Source organism: Dama dama, chromosome X (assembly GCF_033118175.1).
Source record: "Dama dama isolate Ldn47 chromosome X, ASM3311817v1, whole genome shotgun sequence".
NCBI classification, from domain to species: Eukaryota; Metazoa; Chordata; class Mammalia; order Artiodactyla; family Cervidae; genus Dama; species Dama dama.
Window position 1 is genome coordinate 115,163,129 of NC_083714.1, and position 23,735 is coordinate 115,186,863.

General features: G+C 39.5%; 1 protein-coding gene and 1 pseudogene across 2 annotated transcripts in view; one reads left to right on the plus strand and one right to left on the minus strand.

The window, feature by feature from the left end:
• Positions 1 to 23,735, plus strand: part of SRPX (sushi repeat containing protein X-linked) — a 142,683-nt gene that overhangs the window by 92,333 nt on the left and 26,615 nt on the right. For both annotated transcript variants that reach the window (XM_061135929.1, XM_061135930.1), the window contains one exon: positions 13,581 to 13,702. In XM_061135929.1, the coding sequence (XP_060991912.1) occupies positions 13,581 to 13,702 (122 nt within the window). The remainder of the gene's footprint in view (positions 1 to 13,580; positions 13,703 to 23,735) is intronic.
• Positions 1,034 to 12,394, minus strand: LOC133052123 (peptidyl-prolyl cis-trans isomerase D-like; annotated as a pseudogene).

Genomic DNA, 23,735 nt, shown 5'->3' on the forward strand with positions numbered 1-23,735 from the left:
CCATCCTAAAGGAGATCAGTCCTGAATATTCATTGGAAGGACTGATGCTGAAGCTGAAACTCCAATACTTTGGCCACCTGATGTGAAGAACTGACTCGCTGGAAAAGATTCTGATGCTGGAAAAGACGGAAGGTGGGAGGAAAAGGGGACGACAGAGGATGAGATGGTTGGATGGCATCACTGACTCAATGAACATGAGTTTGGGTAAGCTCTGGGAGTTGGTGATGGACAGAGAGGCCTGGCGTGCTGCAGTCCATGGGGTCGCCAAGAGTCGGACATGACTCTCTGACTGAGCTGAACTGAAACAATGGGGAACTGAAGCATCAAAGCGGACACATTAAGAATCATACATAATAGATAAAACCCTTAAATTTTTATTCCCCTTATTATTTATTTGCTTAAGTAATTCAATGCATAGTGATAGCTTAAGGTGAAAGGTGTCGGATTCCTGATCGCCAAAGAAGAAGATTTAGCTTTGGGACCAGGGACCAGGCTTGAAAACTCAAGAGCTTTTGTGTAGCAGAGTTTTATTAAAGTATGAAAAGAGACAGAGAAGGCTTCTGACATAGACATCAGAGGGGAACAGAGAGTGCCCCCCTTGCTAGTCTTAGCAAGGGGGTTATATACTTTTTTAATTGGTTATTGCAGTAAATGAAAAGAATGTCTCAAGGTTGTAAAGGTCTTACCAGACCCACTCCCACAATATACATTTTAAGATAACAGGATTAGAACTAACAACAGAAAGATTTTACCAGAGCTACTCCCATAATATACATTTTAAAATGACAGGATTAGTCAGAAGGTTCTCAAAAGGGAGAAACATGTCCTCAAGCAGGATATATTGTTATATAATCATGGGTACAGAGTTTAAGGGAAAACATATCCTTGAGCAAGTTAAGTTGTTTTGTTGTATAATCATCTGCTCTGGGCTTAAAGAAAAAACTCTTTGTCCTTTTCTCCTCCTTGAGAACTCCAGACCCCTTTTTCCTCCTCAGGACTTCTTAGCCTACCTAGGAACTGACTCTCTCAATACTTAACCAAAACTGAATTCCTTATGAAACATTTCTGCGTAGGCTGCAGAGCAGTCTATCTTTCTGTGCCTTTATCTTTTGTTTGACTCCCAGCAGTTCTGCCTGAATCTATCTTCTGGTGCCATCTCCTGGGCTTTCTTAAAGTCAGTCAATGCTTGATCATATTCTTTGAATCCCGGCCACCCTTGGGCTCTATGGTACAGTGCCTTGGTGTTTGCCGAGTCTGTTTCAAGGACCTCCAAGCAACTGTCAACCACTCCCTGCCAATCAGACATTTTCAGTGGACATCTTCAGTTTGTAAGCTCCAATATTCAGCAAACAGCTTAAAGCAACAGGCTGCAGCTTTGATCCACATGCTTTCTCACTTGCAACCTTTGTGCCTTCCACATACCTTAAAACTTTGGTGTATTTTTTTTTTAATGGCCATCTCAGTTCTGGGATTTGAATAAAGAATTTCAATGTTTTTTAAGTCTTCTGTTACTGATAAAATTTCATCTACATCTTTTAAATCTACATCTGCATCCTCAGAAATCTCGATGACTGTCACCAGAACTATCTTGGGGGAATATTCCCTAATCATCCCCTTCCTTCAGTTCTCTGCATTCTGCAATAATGCACAATCTGGCAGTTTTTTCACCTTTCATCTCCACATTTTCCCAAATCCTTGCCACACCCATTCTTTTCATCACCTGCCCAAACATCACGTGTTTCCCATGAGTGAGGAGTCGGAACTGTCATGATGAAGAACTGAGAATCGCTTGTCTTACAGCCTGCATTTGCCAGGCTCAGTAACTCCCCTAATTATGGTGATAATGGGAGTTTTCATCTTCAAATTTTTCATCATAAATATTTTGTCCACCTGTCCCATTCTAATTGGAGAAGTCTCTACCCTGAATCATAAATTTCTTGATTTGACGAAAAGGGCATCCTTTTAATTTCACCACTTCCCTGGTGGCTCAGATGGTAAAGCATCTGCCTACAATCTGGGAGACCCAGGTTTGATCCCTGGCTCGGGAAGATCCCCTGGAGAAGGAAATGGCAACCCACTCCAGTACTCTTGCCTGGAAAGTCCCATGGATGGAGGAGCCTGGTGGGCTACAGTCCATGGGGTCACAAAGAGTCATACATGACTGAGCGACTTTTTTTTTTTTTCTTCAAATAGAGAGGTTTCCCATTAGTGAGTCCAATGCCTGTTTCTCCTGTACCTGACTGCTAAGTCACTTCAGTCGTGTCCAACTCTTTGCCATCCCATGGACTGCAGCCCACCAGGCTCCTCTGTCCATGGGATTTTCTAGGCAGGAGTACTAGAGTAGGTTGCCATTTCCTTCTCCAGGGGAATCCTCCTCACCCAGGGATTGAAGTCACATCTCTTACGTCTCCTGCACTGGCAGGAGTTCTTTACCACTAGCACCACCTGGGTTAGTGTTCTGTACACAATTTTCCGGTACACAGTGCATGAAAAATTTCTGCAGTTTTGAGCATAATATCTGCAAGCAATTTCAAGGCAATTAGACCATCTCGTTCCCCTCCAGTATCCAGATTCAAGATGACTAGAGGGTTACTGGGGTTGGAGTGCTTAGCTGGGGTGAGGAGGAGACGAGTGCAACATTGTGGCCCAAAGACACTATTTGCAAGTGACTCAGAGCACTGCATGGCCACAGCACAGCATAATCTATGTAGACCAGCTGTGCTGTTATGTGTCTCTTTAATGATGGCCCTTCTAATAGGCGTTTGGTGTTGTCTCATGGTTTTGATTTGCTTTTTAATGACTAGTGATATTGAGCATCTTTTCATGTATCTGTTGGCCTTTCATATATTTTCTTTGGAGAAATGTCTGTTCAGGCCTTTTGACCATTTTAAAATTGAATTATTTATTTGCTGTTGAGTTAAATGAGTTCTTTAGAGATTCTGGATATTAATCCCTTATCAGATAAATGGCTTGCTCGCAAGTGTTTTTTGTCCCCATTTTGTAGCTTGTCTTTATACTTGTTGATAGTTTCTCTTACTGTGCAGAAGCTTCTTAGTTTCATGTAATCCCACTTGGTTTTTTTTTTTTTTTTTTTTTGTTATTGTTTGCTTTTTCGTTTTGTTGCTGGTGCTTAAGGTGTCATATCCAAAAATCATTGCCAAGAGCTATATCAAGGAGCTCTTTTTCCTGTTTTTTCATCTAGGAATTTCATAGTTTCATATCTTCTATTTAAGTCTCTAATCCATTTCAAGTTCATTTTTGTAAGTAGTATAACCTAAGGTGTTAGTTTCATTATTAACGTGTGAATATCCAGTTTCTTCAGCACTAGTTGTTAAAAAGACTGACTTTTCCCTATTGAGTATTCTTGACTCTTTTGTCAAATACAAGTTGACTATATATCCTTGAGTTTATTTCTGGGCTCCCAATTCTGTCCCATTTGATTTTTTTGGGGGGGGGGATCTGTTTTTATGCCAGTACTATACTGTTTGAATTACCATAGCTCTATAATATAGCTTAAAATCAGAAAATGTGATGCTTCCTGCGTTGTTCTATCCTCTGAGGATTGCTTGGCTATTTAGGGGTCTTTTGTAGTTCTGTACAAACTGCAGGATTGTTCTCCCCCCACCACTTATATGTAAAATTGCTATTATGCTATTAGATTCTTTCAGCTTTCTATCGTTGAGTATGATGTTAGCTGTAGGCTAGTCATATGTGACCTTTCTTATGTTTAGGTACTTTCTTTCTATACCAAAAACTTTTTTAAAAAATCATGAACATAAGTTGAATTTTGTCAAATGCTTTTTCTCAATCTATTGGGGTGATTTTTTCATTCTATTAATCTGATATATCACATTGATTTTGTGTCTGTTGAGCCATCCTGCATTCTAGATGAAATTCCACTTGGTCATGCTGAGTTATCCTTGTAATGTGCTGCTGAATTCAGTTTGCTAGTATTTTGAGAAATTTTGCATCCATATTAATCAGGGATATTGATCTGTAGTTTTCTGATAGTGTCTTTTTCTGGCTTTGCTATCAGGGTAATGCTGACCTCATAAAATGAGTTTGAAAATGTTTCTTCCTTTCCTACTTTTTTTGGAAGGGTTTCAAGTTTACTGTCAATTTTTTTTTCATTTTCTTTTCATGAGACCAGGCCTGAGCACTGGTCTCATGCATCCAACCTGGGCTGGTGATCTGTTTCACCATAGATAATATACATGTTTCGATGCTGTTCTCTCGAAACATCCCACCCTCACCTTCTCCCACAGAGTCCAAAAGTCTGTTCTGTACATCTGTGTCTCTTTTTCTGTTTTGCATATAGGGTTATCGTTACCATCTTTTAAAATTCCATATATATGTGTTCGTATACTGTATTGGTGTTTATCTTTCTGGCTTACTTCACTCTGTATAATGGGCTCCAGTTTCATCCATCTCATTAGAACTGATTCAAGTGAATTCTTTTTAATGGCTGAGTAATATTCCATGGTGTATATGTACCACAGCTTCCTTATCCATTCGTCTGCTGATGGGCATCTAGGTTGCTTCCATGTCCTGGCTATTATAAACAGTGCTGCGATGAATATCGGGGTGCACGTGTCTCTTTCAGATCTGGTTTCCTGGGTGTGTATGCCCAGGAGTGGGATTGCTGGGTCATATGGCAGTTCTATTTCCAGTTTTTTAAGAAATCTCCACACTGTTCTCCATAGCGGCTGTACTAGTTTGCATTCCCACCAACAGTATAAGAGGGTTCCCTTTTCTCCACATCCTCTCCAGCATTTATTGCTTGTAAACTTTTGGATAGCAGCCATCCTGACTGGAGTGTAATGGTACCTCATTGTGGTTTTGATTTGCATTTCTCTGATAATGAGTGATGTTGAGCATTTTTTCATGTGTTTGTTAGCCATCTGTATGTCTTCTTTGGAGAAATGTCTGTTTAGTTCTTTGGCCCCCGTCAATTCTTTACAAACATTCTTTAAATGTTTGGTAACATTCATTAGTGAGGCTGTCTGGTCCTGGGCTTTACTTCATTGGGAGATTTTTTTAGGTTTTTTTTATTATTTTATTGATTTAATCTCCTTACTAGTAATTAATCTATTCAGACTTTCCATTCCTTCATGGTTCACTCTTGATTGTTTTTGTGTTTCTAATAATTTTTCCACTTCTAGGTTGTCGAATTATTGGCATAGAGCTATTCATAATGGCCTCTTATGAACTTTGTATTTTTGTTGTATCAGTTGTAATGTCTCCTTTGACATTTACAATTTTGTTGATTTAGTTTTTTCCTTAGTTTAACTAAAGGAGTGTCAATTTTGTTTATCTTCCAGAGAACCAGCTCTTAGTTAGGTTAATTTTTTCTACTGTTTTTCTGTTCTCAGTTTCATTTACTTATGCTCTAATCTTTATTTCCTTCCCTCTGCTAATTATGGGCTCAGTTTCTTTTTCTAGCTCCTTAAGGCATAATTAGGTTGTTAATTTGGGAAATTTCTTGCTTTTTAATGTTGATTTTTATTGTTGTGCACTTAAGTTTTCATATGTTGTCTCCATTTTTGTGTCAAGATACTTTATTTCCCCTTTGATTTCTTCCTGATCCATATGTTATTCAGGAGAGTGTCGTTTAATTTCCATGTATTCATGAATTTTCAGTTTCCTCTTGTTATTGACTTCTTATTTTGTACCATTGTGGTCAGAGAAGATACTTGGTATAATTTCAGTCTTCTTAAATTTTCTAAGACTTTTTTATTTAGTGGCCTAACATATGGTCTGGAGAAGGAAATGGCAACCCACTCCAGTATTCTTGCCAGGAGAATCCTGTGGATGGAGGAGCCTGGTGGGCTGCTGTCCATGGGGTTGCACAGAGTTGGACACAACTAAAGTGACTTAGCATGCATGCATGCATTGGAGAAGGAAATGGCAACCCACTCCAGTATTCTTGGCTGGAGAATCCCAGGGACAGAGGAGCCTGGTGGGCTGCTGTCTATGGGGTCACACAGAGTCGGACACGACTGAAGTGACTTAGCAGCAGCAGCAGCAGCAACATACCTAATCTGTTCTAGGAAGTGTTTCATGTACACTTGAGAAGAATGTGTATTCTGCTGATGTTGGATAGATTATTCTGTGTATGTCTGTTTGGTATATTTGGTCTATGCGTGCTAACTTGCTTCAGTCATGTCTGACTCCTTTTGAACCTATGGACTATAGCCTGCCAGGATCCTCTGTCCATGGGATTCTCCAGGCAAGAATACTGGAGTGGGTTGCCATGCCCTCTTCCAGGGGATTTTCCTGACCAGGCATCAAACCCATGTCTCTTATGTCTCCTGCATTGGCAAATGAGTTCGTTACCACTAGTGCCAGCTGGGAAGCCCCTTTTGGTCTATAGAGTTGTTCAAATTTGCTGTTTCTTTATTGATTCTGTCTAGATGATCTATCCATTGTTGAGAGTGGGGTATTAAAGTCCTGTTTATTTCTTCTTTTAGGTCTATCAGTTTTTGCTTTATGAATTTCAGTTTTTCAACGTTGGGCACATAAATATGACCATTATAACTTTTTGATGTATTGATCCTATCATCATTATATAATGACTTTCTTTGTTTCCTTTTACCATTTTTAAAATTGAAGCCTATTTTGTCTGATATAACTATTCCTGACTCTTTTGGGTTGTTTGCTTAAAATATTTTTCCATCCCTTTACATTGCCTTTGTATGTCTTGAAGGCCAAAATGATTCTTGCAATGAGCATATCATTGGATCTTTTATAAAAATCCATTCTCATTTGGAGAACTGGATCTATTTACATTTAAAGTTATTATTGATAAATAAGATACTGCCATTTTGTTAATTGTTTTCTGGTTGTTTTATAGATCAGCTGTTTCTTCTTTTCTTCAATTGTGTTTTGATGTTGTGTGGTATTAGTATGCTTTGACTTTATCATACTTTTTTGTAATTCAGGTTTTTCCCTTCTTGTTACCATATGAGCATGCGCTTTAAGTCACTTCAGTCATGTCCGATTCTTTGTGACCATAGAGACTATAGCCCATCAGGCTTCTCTGTCCATGTGATTCTCCAGGCAAAAACACTGGAGTGGGTTCCATGTCCTCCTTTAGGGGATCTTTCCAACCCAGGGATCGAACCCACATCTCTTACGTCTCCTGCATTGGCAGGCAGGTTCTTTACCACTAGCACCACCTGGGGACTGTTACCATGAGGCTTACGTTTTTAAAAAAACTTAAAATTATAACACACTATTTTAAACTAATACCAACTTAATTTCAATCAAGCCCTAAGCTTTATACTTTAAATTATACTCCCTTCCCATTTTAGGTTATTGATGTTACAATTGACATAGGTTTTAATATTATATACTTCATAACTTTATTTTTTTTTACTACTGTAAAGTAGTTTATTGTTTCCTGCCCAACACCACAAACTCCAAAAAAACACCCATGCCAATTACAAAAATAAATGATAGTTTTATACTATTAGTAACACACCATAGATTGATAGGCAGTAGAGAAAGAAGGACTCATTTCTCAAAGATTCATCCACCTGTTGAGCTTGGTGATACATTTCCTTCACTCCAGCTGCAACTTGGTTAATTTTTTTTAATTTTTTTCCATTTATCTTCATTAGTTGGAGGCTAACTTCATAACTTTAATACTGTATACCTCAGATTATTGTAATGTTAGTTATTTTTACCATGTTAGGTATATCTACTCTTTTTCAAATTCTTTTTCCACTTAGGTTATTACAAAAAATTGAGCAGAGTTCCCTGGGCTATACAATATGTTCTTGTTGATTATATATTTTAAATATAGCAGTGTGTACCTGTCAAACCCTCACTCTCTCCCCTCCTCACCCTTCACCCTGATAACCATAAGTTCATTCTCTGAGTCTGCTTCTGCTTTGTATATTAAGTTCATTTGTGTCATTTTTTAAGATTCTGCATATGAGTGATATCATGTATTTGTCTTTCTCTTTCTGACTTACTATGATGAACTCCAGGTCCATCCATGTTTCTGCAAATGGCATTATTTCATTCTTTTTATGCCTGAATAATATTCTGTTGTATATATGTACCACATCTTCTTTATCCATTCATCAATGGACATTTAGGTTACTTCCATGTCTTGGATATTGTAGACAGTGCTGCAATGAACATTGTGGTGTGTGTATCCTTTTAAACCATGTTTTTCTTTGGATGTATGCCCAGGAGTATCACTAGTTTTAGTTTTTTAAGAAACCTCCACACTTTTCTCCATAATCCCTGTTCCAATTTAAATTCCCACCAACAGTGTAGGAAGGTTCCATTTTCTCCACACTCTCTCTAGCATTTATTATTTGTAGACTTTTTATTCCTAGATTTTTTTAAGAGCTTCCATACAGTTCTCCATAGTGGTTGTATCAATTTACATTCCCACCAACAGTACAAGAGGGTTCCCTTTTCTCCACATCTTCTCTAGCATTTTTTGTTGGTAGATTTTTTTGATGGTGGCCATTCTGATCAGTGTGAGGTGATACCTCGCTGTAGTTTTGATCTGCATTTTTATAGTAATGAGCAATGTTGAGCATCTTTTCATGTGTTTATTGACCATCCGAATGTCTTTGGAGAAATGTCTGTTTAGGTCTTCTGCCCAGTTTTTGATTGTGCTGTTTGTTTTTTCTATATTGAGTTGTATGAGCTGTTTGTTATTTTGAATATTAATCCCTTGTCAGTTGGCCTTGTTTGCAAATATTTTCTCCCATTCTGTAGGTTGTCTTTTCATTTTGCTGGTGTTTTCCTTTGCTGCACAAAAGCTTATAAGTTGGATTAGGTTCTGTTTGTTTATTTTTGCTTTTATTTCTTTTGCCTTGGGAGACTGATCTAGGAAAACATTGCTATGATCTATGTCGAAGAAGGTGCACTTGAGAAGATTGTGTTTTCTGCTTTTGGATGAAATGCTACATGAATATCAATTCCATCTGGTCTAATGTGTCATTTAAGGCCTGGGTTTCCTTATTGATTTTCTGTCTGGATAATCTATCCACTGATGAAAGTGGGGTGTGACAGTCCCCCACTATTATTGTGTTACTGTCAATTTCTCCTTTTATGTCTGTTAGTATTTGCCTTATATATTGAGGTGCTCCCTATCTGTGCATCCATTCTTTTTCTTAGATCTTGAATTATCTTTACCGTCATTACTCTGAATTGTTTTTCAGTCAGATTGCCTGTCTCCATTTTATTTGTTCTTCTAGAGTTTTATCTTGTTCCTTCATCTGGGACATACACCTCTGCTGTCTCATTTTGTCTAATTTTCTGATTTTAGTTTCCACTCTGCAGGCTACAGGCTGTAGTTCTTCCTGCTTCTGTCTGTCCGCTTATGAATGAGGCAGTCTAAGAGGCTTGTGCAGGCTTCCTGGTGGGAGGGATTAGTCCCTGCCCACTGCTAGGTAGAGCTGGGTCTTGTCTATCTCCTAGGCAGGGTCATGTCCACCTCCTGGGCAGGGTCATGTCCAGGGGTGTGTTTAGCAGGCAGCTGTGTGCTCAGAATGACTTAAAATTGTCTCACGAGTGGGGCTGTTTTCCTGTCCTGTTGGTGGTTTAGCTTGAGGCATCTCAGCACTGGAGCCTACAGTCTGTTGGGTGGGTCCAGGTCTTGATGAGAAAATGGTGGCCTCCAGCAGGGCTCATGCCAATGTGTATTCCCCAGAACTATGGTGTGATTGTCTGTCCCAACAGTGAGCCACAGCTGCCTCCCCTAACCTCTGCAGGTGACCCTCCAATACAAGCAGGTAGGTCTGGCCCAGTCTCTTATGAAGTCACCGATTTCTTTTCTCTGGTTCCTCGTGTGCCAAAGACTTAGTGTGTGCCCTCCAAAGTGGAGTTTGTTTTCCCCAGTCCTATGGAATTCCTGTAATTAAACCCCACTGCCTTCAAAGCTAGAGGATTTGGAGGCTCCTCTTCCTGTTGCCAGACCCCCTAGCTGGGGAGCCTGATGTGGGGCTCAGAACTCCCAATCCTATGTACAACTTCTGTGGTGTAATTATTTTCCAATTTGTGGCCTGCCCACCTGATGGCCAGGAGTTGATTCAATCACTTCTGCCTGTGTGCCCCCCCCCTCCCCCTCCCCCTCCCCCACCTCCTACCATCTTGTAGCTCCTTCTTTGTCTTTGGGTGTAGGGTATCTTTTTTGATAGGCTCTAGAATTTTTTTGTTGGTTGTTCAGAAGTTAGTTATTTTGGTGGTTTCATCAAAAGAGGTGAGCTCACATCCTTCTACTCTGCCATCTTGTCTCTGTCTACCATGGTTATTTTTTAACTTTTAAATTAGAGCTGTAAGTGAATTACATACCACTATTATCATATTACAGAACCCAACTTTGACTTAAGTTTCTCCCTTTGTGATGAGTTTTACACTGCCTTCTTATGTTCTTATGATGTTAGTTATCCTTTTATAGTTATTCCTCAGTACTTGCAGGGGATAGGTTGCAAGGCTCACTGTGGACCCCAAAATCTGTGGATGCTTACATCCCATTGTCAGTGCTCTGTACCTATGGGTTCCATATACATTGATCTTCTGGTTCTACACATAGTATGTGGTCCATGGTTGGTTGAATTTGTGGATCTGTAACTTGTGGATATGGAGGGCTGACTGTATTTCCACTCAAAGTCTTGTAAAGCAGGTCTAATGGTGATGAACTCTCTCAGCTTCTGTTTTTTCAGAAAAGTATTTGTCTCTCTTTCATTTCTGTAGGGGAGCTTTACTGGATATGGAATTTCTAGGGTTGACAGTTTTTCCTCCCAGTATTTTGACTATGTCATACCATTCTCCTCTGGTCTGAAAAATTTCCATTATTAAACCACTGGTAGTCTTATGGAGGTTCCCTTGTATGTAACTTCTCTCTTTTGTCTTGTTGCTTTAAAAATTCTTTGTTTTTGTCTTTTGACAATTTAATTATAATATGTCCTGGTATAACCTATTTGGGTTCAATCTATTTGGACTTTGGACTTTGGACTTTTTGGATCTAGATGTCTCGTTCTCTCCCAAGGACTGGGAATTTTTCAGCCATTATTTACTGAAATACAATTTTTTTCCCTTTCCTCCTTCTAGAATTCCCAGAATGCAAATATTTTCATTGTGTCCTATAAGTCCCTTAGGCTCTCTTCAATCTTTTTCATTATTTTTCCTTTTTGTTCCTCTGACTGGATAATTTCAAATGATCTGTTTCCCAGGTTTCTTATTCTTCTGCATAGTTGAGTCTGCTTTTGAGGCTCTCTATTGAATTCGTCAGTTATTTTATTATTCAGCTGTATGATTTTTTTTCATGGTTTATATTTCTTTGTCAGACTCCTGTTCATTTTCCTAATTCCATTTAGTTGTCTGTTCTTATAGCTCACAAGACCTCTTTAAGAGAATTATTCTGAATTCTTTGAAAGTTCGTAGCTATCTAATTTCTTAGGGTCAGTTATTGGCCCTTTATTAATTACACTTGGTGGTATCAGACATACTTGCTTTTTCATCATCCTTGATTCTTTTTATCGTTATCTGTTCATTTGAGTAAGTGATCTCCTTTTCCAGACAGTTCAGGTTTACTTTGGCAGAGACAATTCTTCACCAGTCAGCTCTGTTAGGTTTCTGGACATATCTGCTGGTAACGGCCTTGGGAAGGTGGGGCTTGCTACTAGGGTCTGTTTGGCTGAAGCATCTGTTCAAGCTCTGAGCTTGGTGGTGGGGGTATGCCATTGACTGAGAACAGCTGGGTAGGTCTGCCATCTTGGTTCCCTGCCCAAATGCAGCTGTAGGATGTGCTTCATGAATTCTAGATTCTCCTCAGGCTTACTAGATGCTTTAGACTGGGTAATATGCCCAGCTGTCGGTGTGGCTATGAATTAGCTTCCTTCCTCTGGCAAAGCAGCAGGAAGGGACCCAGAGTTGGCATGGCTCCTGGTCTGGGGACCCAAGTCAAACAAGAGTGTGCACTGAATATTTTGCCTAGGTGAGGATACCAGTTTTGCTCTGCAGACAGAGAAAGCTACAGTCTGTGCTCTGTTCAAATGTACCATAAGCAGGGCTGTTGGATGGGTGATACAGCTTCCTGTGTGTTAGGCTTCAGTTCCTTGGTCAGCTGGTCTGAAGGTAGTATTCAGTTATAAGTGAGGTTGTGAATGGTTTTCCATTCCTGGGCACAGTGGGAAAAGCACCTTCAATGCCACGGATGTTCTTAGTTTGTGACCTTGACTCAAGCTGACTCATGCATCGAGCTCCCTGGCTGGACAGGGCCACTTTGCTCTGGCTGCCATCAGCTCTGCTCACCTGCCTCTCAGTTAAAAGTTGGTGGGTTGTACAGCTTCTAGGTATTCTCACCAACTCTTCCTGTCAGCTGGGGGCCACACTCCACAGCGGGTAGGGCAATGACCCGGGCCATGCCTGGGTGGCACTGGGAGGGCCCACTTCAGGCAACTCTCAAATTTTCCCAGATAGGCTTTCTGGTCTGGAAGGGACAGGAGCCTCTGTCTGTAGTGGGTGAGGGTATGTATCACCTCCCCTGCCTGGGCATAGCAGGGGCACTGTCCAGAGGGAGAGCACAAAAATGGCATCCCTGGCCTGTATTCCCTGAGAGCCTCTCTGTAGGTCTCAAGATGTGTGCCAAGCCTGAAACCTGTCCTTAAGGCTGAAGATCCAGGAGAAAAAATGAGACCTCTTTCACAGAAACTAGGGGTGTATTTCAGTTTGCTGTCTCTGCAATGACCTGGAGGTGGTATCCCAACAAAAACTATTACAGTCACGTGTGACCCAACATTGTAATCCCTTCCAGCCACCAGAACCAGGTCATCAAGTGGTGTCCACTGGGTGCAGGCGTGCATATGTGTTAGGTCACTTCAGTTGTGTGTGACTCTTTGCAACCCCATGGAGCTCACCAGGCTCCTCTGTCCATGCAATTTCCCAGGCAAGAATACTGGAGTGGGTAGCCATGCCTTCCTCTAGGGTATCTCCCCAACCCAGGGATCAAACCTGCATCTCTGTCTCTTAGGTCTACGTGCATTGGCAGGTGGGTTCTTTACCACTAGTGCCACCTGGGAATTGGGTGGCAACCACCAAACCCAGGTCACCATTTGTTAAAGAAAGAAAGCATGGCATCAGAGGAGGGTTGGAATGTCTTATCCTAGTTTTTTCACCATGTTAGTTGCCAGCGGGGAGGGGGCTCTTTGGGCTGGTGACTGCGAGGGGTGGAAGAATGGGCAGATAAGGGGACACTAGAAGTAATCTTTTGTCCTTGCAAATACAAATGAAAATCCTCTGGAGTGGTCTTTGATACTTGTTAGGAAATGTGGCTCATGCAAAGTCTCACCCCATCTGGAAATACATACATTACCATTTGGCTTAGGTTTTCAAAATCTCATTGCCAAGTCATTTCTGAATGATTCCTCTAGGAAGGTATTTGGGTTTTATAGCCATTAGTTTAACCCCAGTTTCTCAACTATCTTCAGGACAGTATGGAATGGGAAGAGAAACTTCCCCAAACAGAACAGCGCTGCTTCTGTCAGTCTATAGTTTGACATGGATTTTCTTTAGCTACACTTACACCTCCTGTCTTGGATTTTTTTTTCCAGCAAGCACAATGTGGCCTGGATCTTCGACACATCACTGTAGTGGAGCTGGTAGGGGTGTTCCCGACCCTCATCGGCAGGATAGGAGCAAAGGTGATGCCTCCAGCCCTGGCCCTGCAGCTCAGGTAGGGGGAAGTTCTCTTCTTAAATGTTATTACCTATAAATGTACTTTTTTCTCATCAGGGTCTCTGATTTCTGTCTATTGAGTCTTGATTCCAGGCAATGTTTCAGTACTTTTATTCTGGGAGTATTATAACCATGTTACTTGGCATGTGGCTGCTTATCCAAATATATGATGCAGAGGGTAATCACCAGGGTTCTTTCCCCCTCCAGGTATTTTTGCTTTGTGTTTAATTTTCCCTTGGTTGGAGAGGGCTGGAAAGGGGACAGAATACAGAAAGGGCCTTAAGCAATCTTTGGTCTTATTAAGAGGGCAAGCGTCCAGTTTAGCCTTTCCAGGCTTGGCATCCTTTTCCTCCATGTTTCCAGGGCACTTGTCCATAGCCCCATTTTAGCAACTATTTTATTTTGGTAACGTATAATGCCAGAATCATGGTGTTAGGACTCTGAGTAATGGTGCATTAAAAAAGCAAAAATTAGCAGCCAAAAGGTAATTTCAGAACAACCCAAACTTTTACTTGCATCTTTTGACCGCTGTGAAACGAATAATTAGCAAAAGCAAAGCTCCTTAAAAATCTTCCGTTCTCATCTATCTTTCTCTCATTCTCTGCAAAGGAGTGGGTAGATCTCTGTTCCTATGGTCACAAGCTATTGGTAGTTCCACTATTTTGTAGCATCCACATCCCAGAAGATATTACTTCCGGGTTATACAAAGGAGGGGAAAGAGTGAAAAAAAAATGCCATTTGTGTGTGTGCATGTGTGTCATATTGGAAGCATAAAATTGCTGACTCCAAATCCATTGGCCAGAACTCATTACATGATTGTGATCAGAGTTCAAGGGAGATTGGGAAATGTGGTCTTTGTATATACCCAGGAAGAAGAAAATGAAATAAAACTTGGTGAACCATATCACAGATTTTCAAAAAAGTTCACAGAAATTCCTTATTGTGATGGAAATGTGTCTTTAGCAAGTGTTGTTATGTAGTGACACAACAATTTATTTTTTCTAATTTCCTTATTTTCCATCTGCCTTTAAAAAATAATTTTACTCATTTTTTGCTGTGCGGGGTCTTCATTGCTCCTCAGGCTTTTCTTTAGTTGCAGCGAGCAGGGGCTACTCTCTAGTTGTGGTGTGCAAGCTTCTCATTGCAGTGGCTTCTCTTGTTGTGGAGTATGGGCTCTAGGTACATGAGCTTCAGTAGTTGCAGCTCCTGGATTCAAGAGCACAGGTTCAATAGTTGTGGCACACAGGTTTAGTTGCTCAGCAGCATTCCATCTGCCTTTTGACCCACCATACTTTTGATTTATACCTGTCTCCTTGCAGAGTCTGGTCCATTCACAACAGGATCAAAAATTCAGAAGGCCAGGGATGGAAAACGACAGATAGGCCTGAATTCTCTTTAGTTAGCTGAAGGAGAAGCCTGGGAACACTCATCAGCTTTTATGTATTCATTTTTGTCCTCCTGCATTTGTATCTAGTACCTCTCTAGGGGTGACATTTGTGAGGTCAGAACTAGATCTTTTCAAATTTGCTAACTAGTACCTAGTACAGTGCCTGGTGCCATGTTGGTGCTAAGTAAGTAAGTGGCTCAAAGGGAATCAGCTTTACTATTTCCAGGAGTGACAGTACTCTTAAAGAGTATTTGTATCATTTGCAACACTTCAAATTGAAGATAAGAAAACATGAGAGGACTGTTGTTGCCATCTGAAAAATTTTATTGAAAATTCTCAAAGTAGATTTCACAAAGCTATTGCACATTTAGAATTACCTATACATATGCTATATCAATGACTTTTTTTTTTTCTAAAAAACTGCTGCAGAATTTACCAAAGAGTTTTTCTGGATTGCAAATATACAGAGAGAATCTTTGAAAGATAGAAAAATCTGATTTAAGAAAATTTCTAGGTTGTATATGTCAGGGCTACTATACACCTCTGTAGGCTAATGCTGATTATTTAAACAATAAATAAGCTGCATAAGTGAATTGTACAGTGGTTCTCAAGCTTTACCCTGCCTCAGACTCTCTGGGAGGGCTGGTAAAGAGTTCAGGGCCCCAGCCCCAGAGTTTCTGACTCACTTGGTCTATAGTGGGGCCTGAGAACTTGCATTCCTAGGAAGTTTCCAGGTGTTGCTGATGCTGCTGGTCTGGGGATCACAGTGAGTGAACCACTGCCTGTGCTTTTACCAAAAGGCTTCACAGTTTTGAAATGGAATGTCTATTGTTTTCAATTTAAAAGTCCTTAAACTTCTTGGTTAAGTTTACTCCTAAGTATTTATTCATTTTGATACAATTATAAAAGTGATTTTTCTATTTCTGGTGCTTTCTTATTGCTGTTGTCCAGTCTCTCAGTTGAGTCTGACTTATTGCAACCCCATGGACTGTAGCATGCCAGGCTTCCCTGTCCTTCACTACCTCCTAGAGTTTGCTCAAATTCATGTCCATTGAGTCGGTGATGCCATCCAACTGTCTCATTCTCTGTCGCCACCTTCTCCTCCTGCCCACAATCTTTCCCAGCATCAAGGTCTTTTCCAAAGAGTCGGTTCTTCACATCAGGTGGCCAAACTATTGGAGCTTCAGCTTCAGGATCAGTCCTTCCAATGAATATTCAGAGTTGATTTCCTTTAGGATTGACTGCTTTGATCTCTTTCTGTCCAAGGGACTCTCAAGAGACTTCTCCAACAACACAGTTCAAAAGCATCAATTCTTTGGAACTCAGCCTTCGTTATGGTCCAACTATCACATCCATACATGACTACTGGAAAAACCATAGCTTTCACTGAAGACCTTAGTTGGCACAATGATGTCTATGCTTGTTAATAAACTGTCTAGGTTTATCATGGCTATTCTTCCATGGAGCAAGCATCTTTTGAGGCTGCAGTCACCGTCCACAATGTTTTTGGAGCCCAAGAAAATAAAGTCTGTCACTGTTTCCATTGTTTTCCCATCTATTTGCCATGAAGTGATGGGACCAGATGCCATGATCTTAGTGTTTTGAACGTTGAGTTTTAAGCCAGCTTTTTCACTCTCCTATTTCACCTTCATCGTGTGACTCTAGTTCATCTTTGCTTTCTGCCATTAGGGTCGTGTCTTCTGCATATCTGAGGTTACTGATATTTCTCCCATAAATTTTGATTCCAGCTTGAGCTTCATCCAGCCCAGCCTTTCACATGATGGACTCTGCATATAGGTTAAATAAGAAGGGTGAAAATATACAGCCTTAACGTACTCCTTTCCCAATTTTGAACCAGTCTGTTGTTCCAAGTCTGGTTCTAACTGTTGCTTCTTGACCTGCATATGGGTTTCTCAGGAGGCAGGTAAGACGATCTGGTATACCCATATTTTTAAGAATTTTCCAGATTTTATTGTGATCTACACAGTCAAAGGCTTTCTCAATGAAGCACAAGTAGATGATTTTTTCTGGAATTCCATTGCTTTTTCAGTGATCCAACTGATGTTGGCTTTTTGATCTCTGTTTCCTCTGCCTTTTCTAAATCCAGCTTACATCTGGAAGTTCTTGGTTCACGTGCTGTTGAAGCCTAGCTTGAAGGATTTTGAGCATTTTTGCTAGCATGTGAAATGAGCACAGCTGTGCGGTAGTTTGAGCATTCTTTGACATTGCCTTTCTTTGGGATTGGAATGAAAACCGGCCTTTTCCGGTCCTGTGGCCACTGCTGAGTTCTCCAAATTTGCTGACCTGTTGAATGCAGCACTTTACCAGCATCGTCTTTTAGGATTTGAAATAGCTCAGCTGGAATTCCATCACCTCCACTAGCTTTGTTCATAGTGATGCTTTCTAAGGCCCACTTAACTTCACACTTCAGGGTGTCTGGCTGTAGGTGAGGGATCACATCATTGGGTTACCTGGGTCATTAAGGCTTTTTGTATAGTTCTATGTATTCTTGCCACCTCTTCTTAATATCTTCTGCTTCTGTGAGGTCCATACTGTTACTGTCCTTATTGTGCACACCTTTGCATGAAATGTTCCCTTGGTATCTCTGATTTTCTTGAAGAGATCTAGTCTTTCCCATTCTATAGCTTTTCTCTCTTTCTTTGTGTTATTCATTTAGGAGGCTTTCTTATCTCTCCTTGGTTTTCTTTGGAGCTGTGCATTCGGGTGGGTAATACCTTTCCTTTCCTGCTTTGCCTTTTGCTTCTTTTCTTAGGTATTTGTAAGGCCTTCTCAGACAACTATTTTGCCTTGTTTCTGTTTTGATGATCTATTCATTGTTGTAAGCTGTATATTAAAGTCCCCTACTATCCTTATCCTTGTATTTCTCCTTTTAGGTCTGTTAATATTTGCTTTATTTATTTAAGTGCCACTGTGCCAGTTATATATATGTATATTTAACAAACATTATATCTTATTTTTGGATTGAACTCTTTATCACTATGAATCACCCTTCTTTAGATCATTATAGTCTTTGTCTTAAAGTCTATTTTGTCTAAGAATAGCTATCCAGGTTACTTTTGGTTTGCACTTGCATTGGATATATTTTTCCATTCCTTCACTTTTATTTTGTGTATCCTGACATCTGAATTGTGTCCCTTGTAGTCAGCACATAGATAGGTCTTGATTTTTTTTTAATCCATTCAGCTACCCTTTCTTTTTATTAGGTAATTTAGTCCACTTATTGCCATTTTCTTAATTGTTTTTAGCTGTTTTGTAGTTGCTCTGTTACATTCTTCTCTTGTTCTCTTTCTATGTGATTAGATGACTTTAGCAATGTGCTTAGACTCCTTTCTCATTATCCTTTGTGTATCTACTGTAGGTTTCTGGTCACCATGAAATGTATATATAAACATATTTATAATGGTTTAAATTGATAACAAATTAAGTTTGAATACATTCTAAAGGAACTCAAATATTTCTGCAAAAAAAATAGACTCACAGAGATAGAAAACAAATTTAAGCTTACCAAATAGGATAGTGTGGGGTTGAGGGAGACTGGGTGAAATTAGGAAGCTGGGGTTGACATATACACACTAGTAGAAAAAAGGAGAAATAACAAACACCTCCTATATATCACAGGCAACAATATTCAATAGCCTATAATGGAAAGGAATCTGAAAATATATATATATATGTGTCTTTATGTATAACTATCACTTTGTTGTACACCTAAAACAATTCAAATCAACTACTTCCATTTTAAAATGGTTACAATGTTTAAAATATAGATATGTTAGTAAAAGTAGTGGATTTATAAAGTTAGTATAAAGGTTTAAAGACAAAAGTAGTAAAATAACTACCAAAAAAAATAACTACAATAGCTACTTAAGGGATACACAGGATTAAAAGATAATAAATGTGACATGAAAAACAAAACAAGTTTATTTCAATCATTTTTTTAGATTCCAAATATAAGTGATGTCACTTAATATTTGTCCTTTGGCTTTATTCACTTAATAAGATAATTTATAATTCTATCCACCTTGCAAATGGCATCATTTCTTTTCTATAGCTAAGTAATATCACATGTATATATACCACATCTTCTTTATGCCTTCATTTGTGAATGGACACTTAGGTTGCTTCCATGTCTTGGCTGTTGTAAATAGTACTGCTGTGAACATTGAGGTACATGAACGTTTTTTTTTTTTTTTCTTTTTTATTTTATTGTCATATAGTTGCTTTACAATATTGTGTAGTTCCCTTTATACAGCAAAGTGATTTAGTTATACATATATTCATTCTTTATCGGATTGTTTTCTCACATAGGTTATTACAGAATATTCAGTAAAGTTCCCTGTGCTACACAGTAGGTCTTTCTTGGTTATCAGTCTTTAGAGTAATGGATATATGTTAATCCAAAGCTTTTGATTTATTCCTCCTCCTCCATATTTCCCCTTTGGTAAGTATATGTTTCTTTTCAATATGTATAAGTCTGTTTCTGTGTTACAAATAAGTTCATTTGCATTGTTTTTTAAAAATTAGATTCCACATATGAGTGATATCATATAATATTTGTCTTTCTCTGTCTGACTTACTTAACATAGTAAGGCAATCTCTTGGTCCATCTATGCTGCTACAAATGGCATTATTTCATTCTTTTTTATTGCTGAGTAATTTTCCATGCCATATATATGTGTGTGTGTGTCTGTGTCTGTGTCTATATGTGTGTACACACAATATCTTTATCCTTTCCTCTGTTGATGGACACTGGGTTACTTCCATGTACTGGCTATTGTAAATAGTGCTGCTATGAACATTGGTATGCACATATCTTTTTGAATTATGCTTTTCTCCAGATATATGTCTAGGAGTGGGATTCCTGGATCACGTGGTAGTTTTAGTGTTTAAAATTTTATTTATTTTTGGTTGCACTGGTTCTTCACTGCTATGCGGGCTTTCGCTAGTTGCAGCGAGTGGTGCCTGCATTGTGGTGTACAGACATCTCATTGCAGTGGCTTCTCTTGTTGTGGAGCACAGGCTCTAGGGGGTGCAGCCTTCAGTAGTTGTGGCATGTGGGTTCATTAGTTGAGGTTCCTGGGCTCTAGAGCACAGGTTCAATGGTTGTGGCACACAGGTTTAGTTGCTCTGCGGCATTCATTCCATCTGCCTTTTGACCCACCAAACATTTGATTTATACCTCTTTCCTCACAGAGAGTCTACCCCATCTACATCAGGATGAAAAATTCAGAAGGCCAGGGATGGAAAACGATAAATAGGTCTGATTTCTCTTTAGTTTAGACCACTTGACCTGTCTCCTGAGAAATCTGTATGCAGGTCAAGAAGCAACAGTTAGAACTGGACATGGAACAACAGACTGGTTCCAAATCAGGAAAGGAGTACGTCAAGGCTGTATATTGTCACTCTGCTTATTTAACTTATATGCAGAGTACATCATGAGAAATGCTGAGCTGGATGAAGCACAAGCTGGAATCAAGACTACCAGGAGTAATATCAATAACCAAATGATCAATCAGTATGCAGATGACACCACCCTTATAGCAGAAAGCAAAGAACTAAAGAGCCTCTTGATGAAAGTGAAAGAGGAGAGTGAAAAAGTTGGCTTAAATCTCAACATTCAGAAACTAAGATCATGGCATCTGTTCCCATCACCTCATGGCAAATAGATGGGGAAACAGTGGAAACAGTGACAGACTATTTTTTTGGGCTCCAAAATCACCGAAGATGGTAACTGCAGCCATGAAATTAAAAGACACTTGCTCCTTGGAAGAAAAGTTATGACCAACCTATACAGCTTATTAAAAAGTGGAGACATTGCTTTGTCAACAAAGGTCTGTCTAGTCAATGCTATGGTTTTTCCAGTAGTCATGTATGGATGTGAAAGTTGGACTGTAAAGAAAGCTAAGTACCAAAGAATGGATGCTTTTGAACAGTGGTGTTGGAGAAGACTCTTGAAACTCCCTTGGACTGCAAGGAGATCCAGTCAGTCAACCCTAAAGGAAATCAGTCCTGAATATTCCTTGGAAGGACTGATGCTGAAGCTGATGCTCCAGTATTTTAGCTACCTGATGCAAAGAACTGACTCATTGGAAATGATGCTGGGAAAGATTGAAGGTGGAAGGAGAAGGGGATGACAGAGGATGAGATGGTTGGATGGCATCACTGACTCAATGGACATGAGTTTAAGTAAACTCCGGGAGTTGGTAATGGGCAGGGAGGCCTGGCATGCTGCAGTCCATGGGGTCACAAAGAGTCGGACATGAATGAGCGACTGAACTGAACAGAACTCTCTTTAGTTAGCTGAAGAAAAATACTGGGAACACTCATCAGCTTTTATTTATTCATTTTTTCTCCTGCTGTATTTACATCTAATAATTCCCTCGGCTTAACACTTTTGAGATCAGTACTAGATCTTTTCAGCATTTGCTACCTAGCATAGCACCTGGTGCCATGTTGGTGCTAAGTAAATGACTGTGAATGGAATCGACTGTACTATTTCCAGTGCATGATGATAGCCTTTAAGAGTATATGTATAATTACCAACACTTCAATTTGAAGATAAGAAAGCTTAAGAGGACAGATGACATCTAAAAAACTTTTATTGAAAATTCTCAAAGTAGGTTTCATGAAGCTGTTGCTCATTAAGAACTCCTCAAAGGCTCTGTCAGTGATTTAAAAATCCCTATAATTTACTAAAGGGTTTTTTTTTCTGGATTGCAGATATGTAGAGAGAATATTTATTAAAACCTTGATGTGATTTTTAAAATGCTAAAGGGTTGTATAATATACTAATTTACTAAATTTACTAAATTTGTATAATTTAATAAAGGGTTTTTTGCTGGATTGCAGATATGTAGAGAGAATATTTATTAAAACCTTGATGTGATTTTTATTTTTTTTTTTATTTTTTTTTTTGATGTGATTTTTAAATTGCTTAAATTTGAAGGATAGAAAAATCTGATTCAAGAAAACTTCTGTGACTCAGGTTTTATATGTTGCAGCTACTGTAGACCTCCATAGACTAATGCTGATGATTTAAACAAAAAATAAGCTGCATAAGTGATTTATGCAGTGGTTCTCTAGCTTTATCCTGCCTCAGAATCTCCGGGAGGGTTGTTAAAAGAGCGTGGGGCCCCAGAGTTTCTGACTCACTTGGTCTAGGGAGGGGCCTGTGAACTTGCATTTTTAGCAAGTGTCCAGGTGTTGCTGATGCTTGTGGTCTGGGGACCAAAGTGAGTGGTTTTACCAAAGGCTTCACAGCTTTGACATGGAATTGTTTTCAATGTACAAGCCTTTTAACTTATTAAGTTTACTCCTATATATTTATTCATTTTCATACAATTATAAAAGTGATTTTTCTGTTTCCGCTGCTTTCTTACTGTTGTTGTTCAGTCACTCAGTCATGTCCGACTCTTTGCAACCCCATGAATAGCAGCATGCCTGGCTTCCCTATCCTTCACCAACTCTTGGAGTTCGCTCAAACTCATGTCCATTGACTTGGTGATGCTGTCCAACCATCTAATCCTCTGTCGCCCTCTTCTCTGCCTGCCCTCAATCTTTCCCAGCATCAGGGTCTTTTCAATGAGTTGGCTCTTTGCATCAGGTGGCCAAAGTATCAGAGCTTCAGTATCAGTCCTTCCAATGAGTATTGAGGGTTGATTTCCTTTAGGATTGACTGGTTTGATCTACTTGCTATCCAAGCAACTCTCAAGAGTTTTCTCCAACACCAGAGTTCGAAAGCAGCAATACTTCAGTGGTCAGCCTTCTTCATGGTCCACCTCTGACATCCATACATGACTACTGGAAAAACCATAGCTTTGACTAGATGGATATTTGTTGGCAAAGTGTTGTCTCTGCTTTTTAATACACTGTCTAGGTTTGTCATAGCTTTTCTTTTAAGGAGCAAGCATCTTAATTTTGTGGCTACCGTCACTGTAGGCAGTGATTTCAGAGCCAAAGAAAATAATATCTCACTCTTTTTCCATTTTTACACATCTGTTTGCCATGAAGTGACGGGACCAGATGCCACGATCTTAGTTTTTTGAATGTTGTTTTAAGCCAGCCTTTTCACTCTCTTCCTTCACCTTCATCAAGAGCCTCTGTAGTTCCTCTTCAATTTCTCCCATTAGGGTGGTGTCATCTGCATATCTGAAGTTATTGATATTTCTTCTGGCAATCTTGATTCCAGGTTGAGTTTCATCCAGCCCGCCATTTCACATGATTATACTGTGCATATAAGTTAAATAATCAGGGTGACAATATACAGCCTTGATGCACTTCTTTCCCAATTTGGAACCAGTCTGGTTTGAAATATTGCTAGTTAAAGGTTTCTCAAGAGGCAGGGGAAGTTGATTTGGTATTCCCATCTTTTGAAGAATTTTCCAGTTTGTTGTGGTCTACACAGTCAAAGGCTTTAGCCTACTCAGTGAAGCAGATGATCTTCAGTAACTCCCTTGCCTTTTTTTTATGATCCAATGGATGTTGGCAATTTGATTGCTGGTTCCTCTGCCTCTTCTAAACCCAGCTTGTACATCTAGAAGTTCTCAGTTCATGTATTATTGAAGCCTAGCTTGAAGGATTTTGAGCATACCTTGCTAACATGTGAAATGAGGGCAGTTTTGCA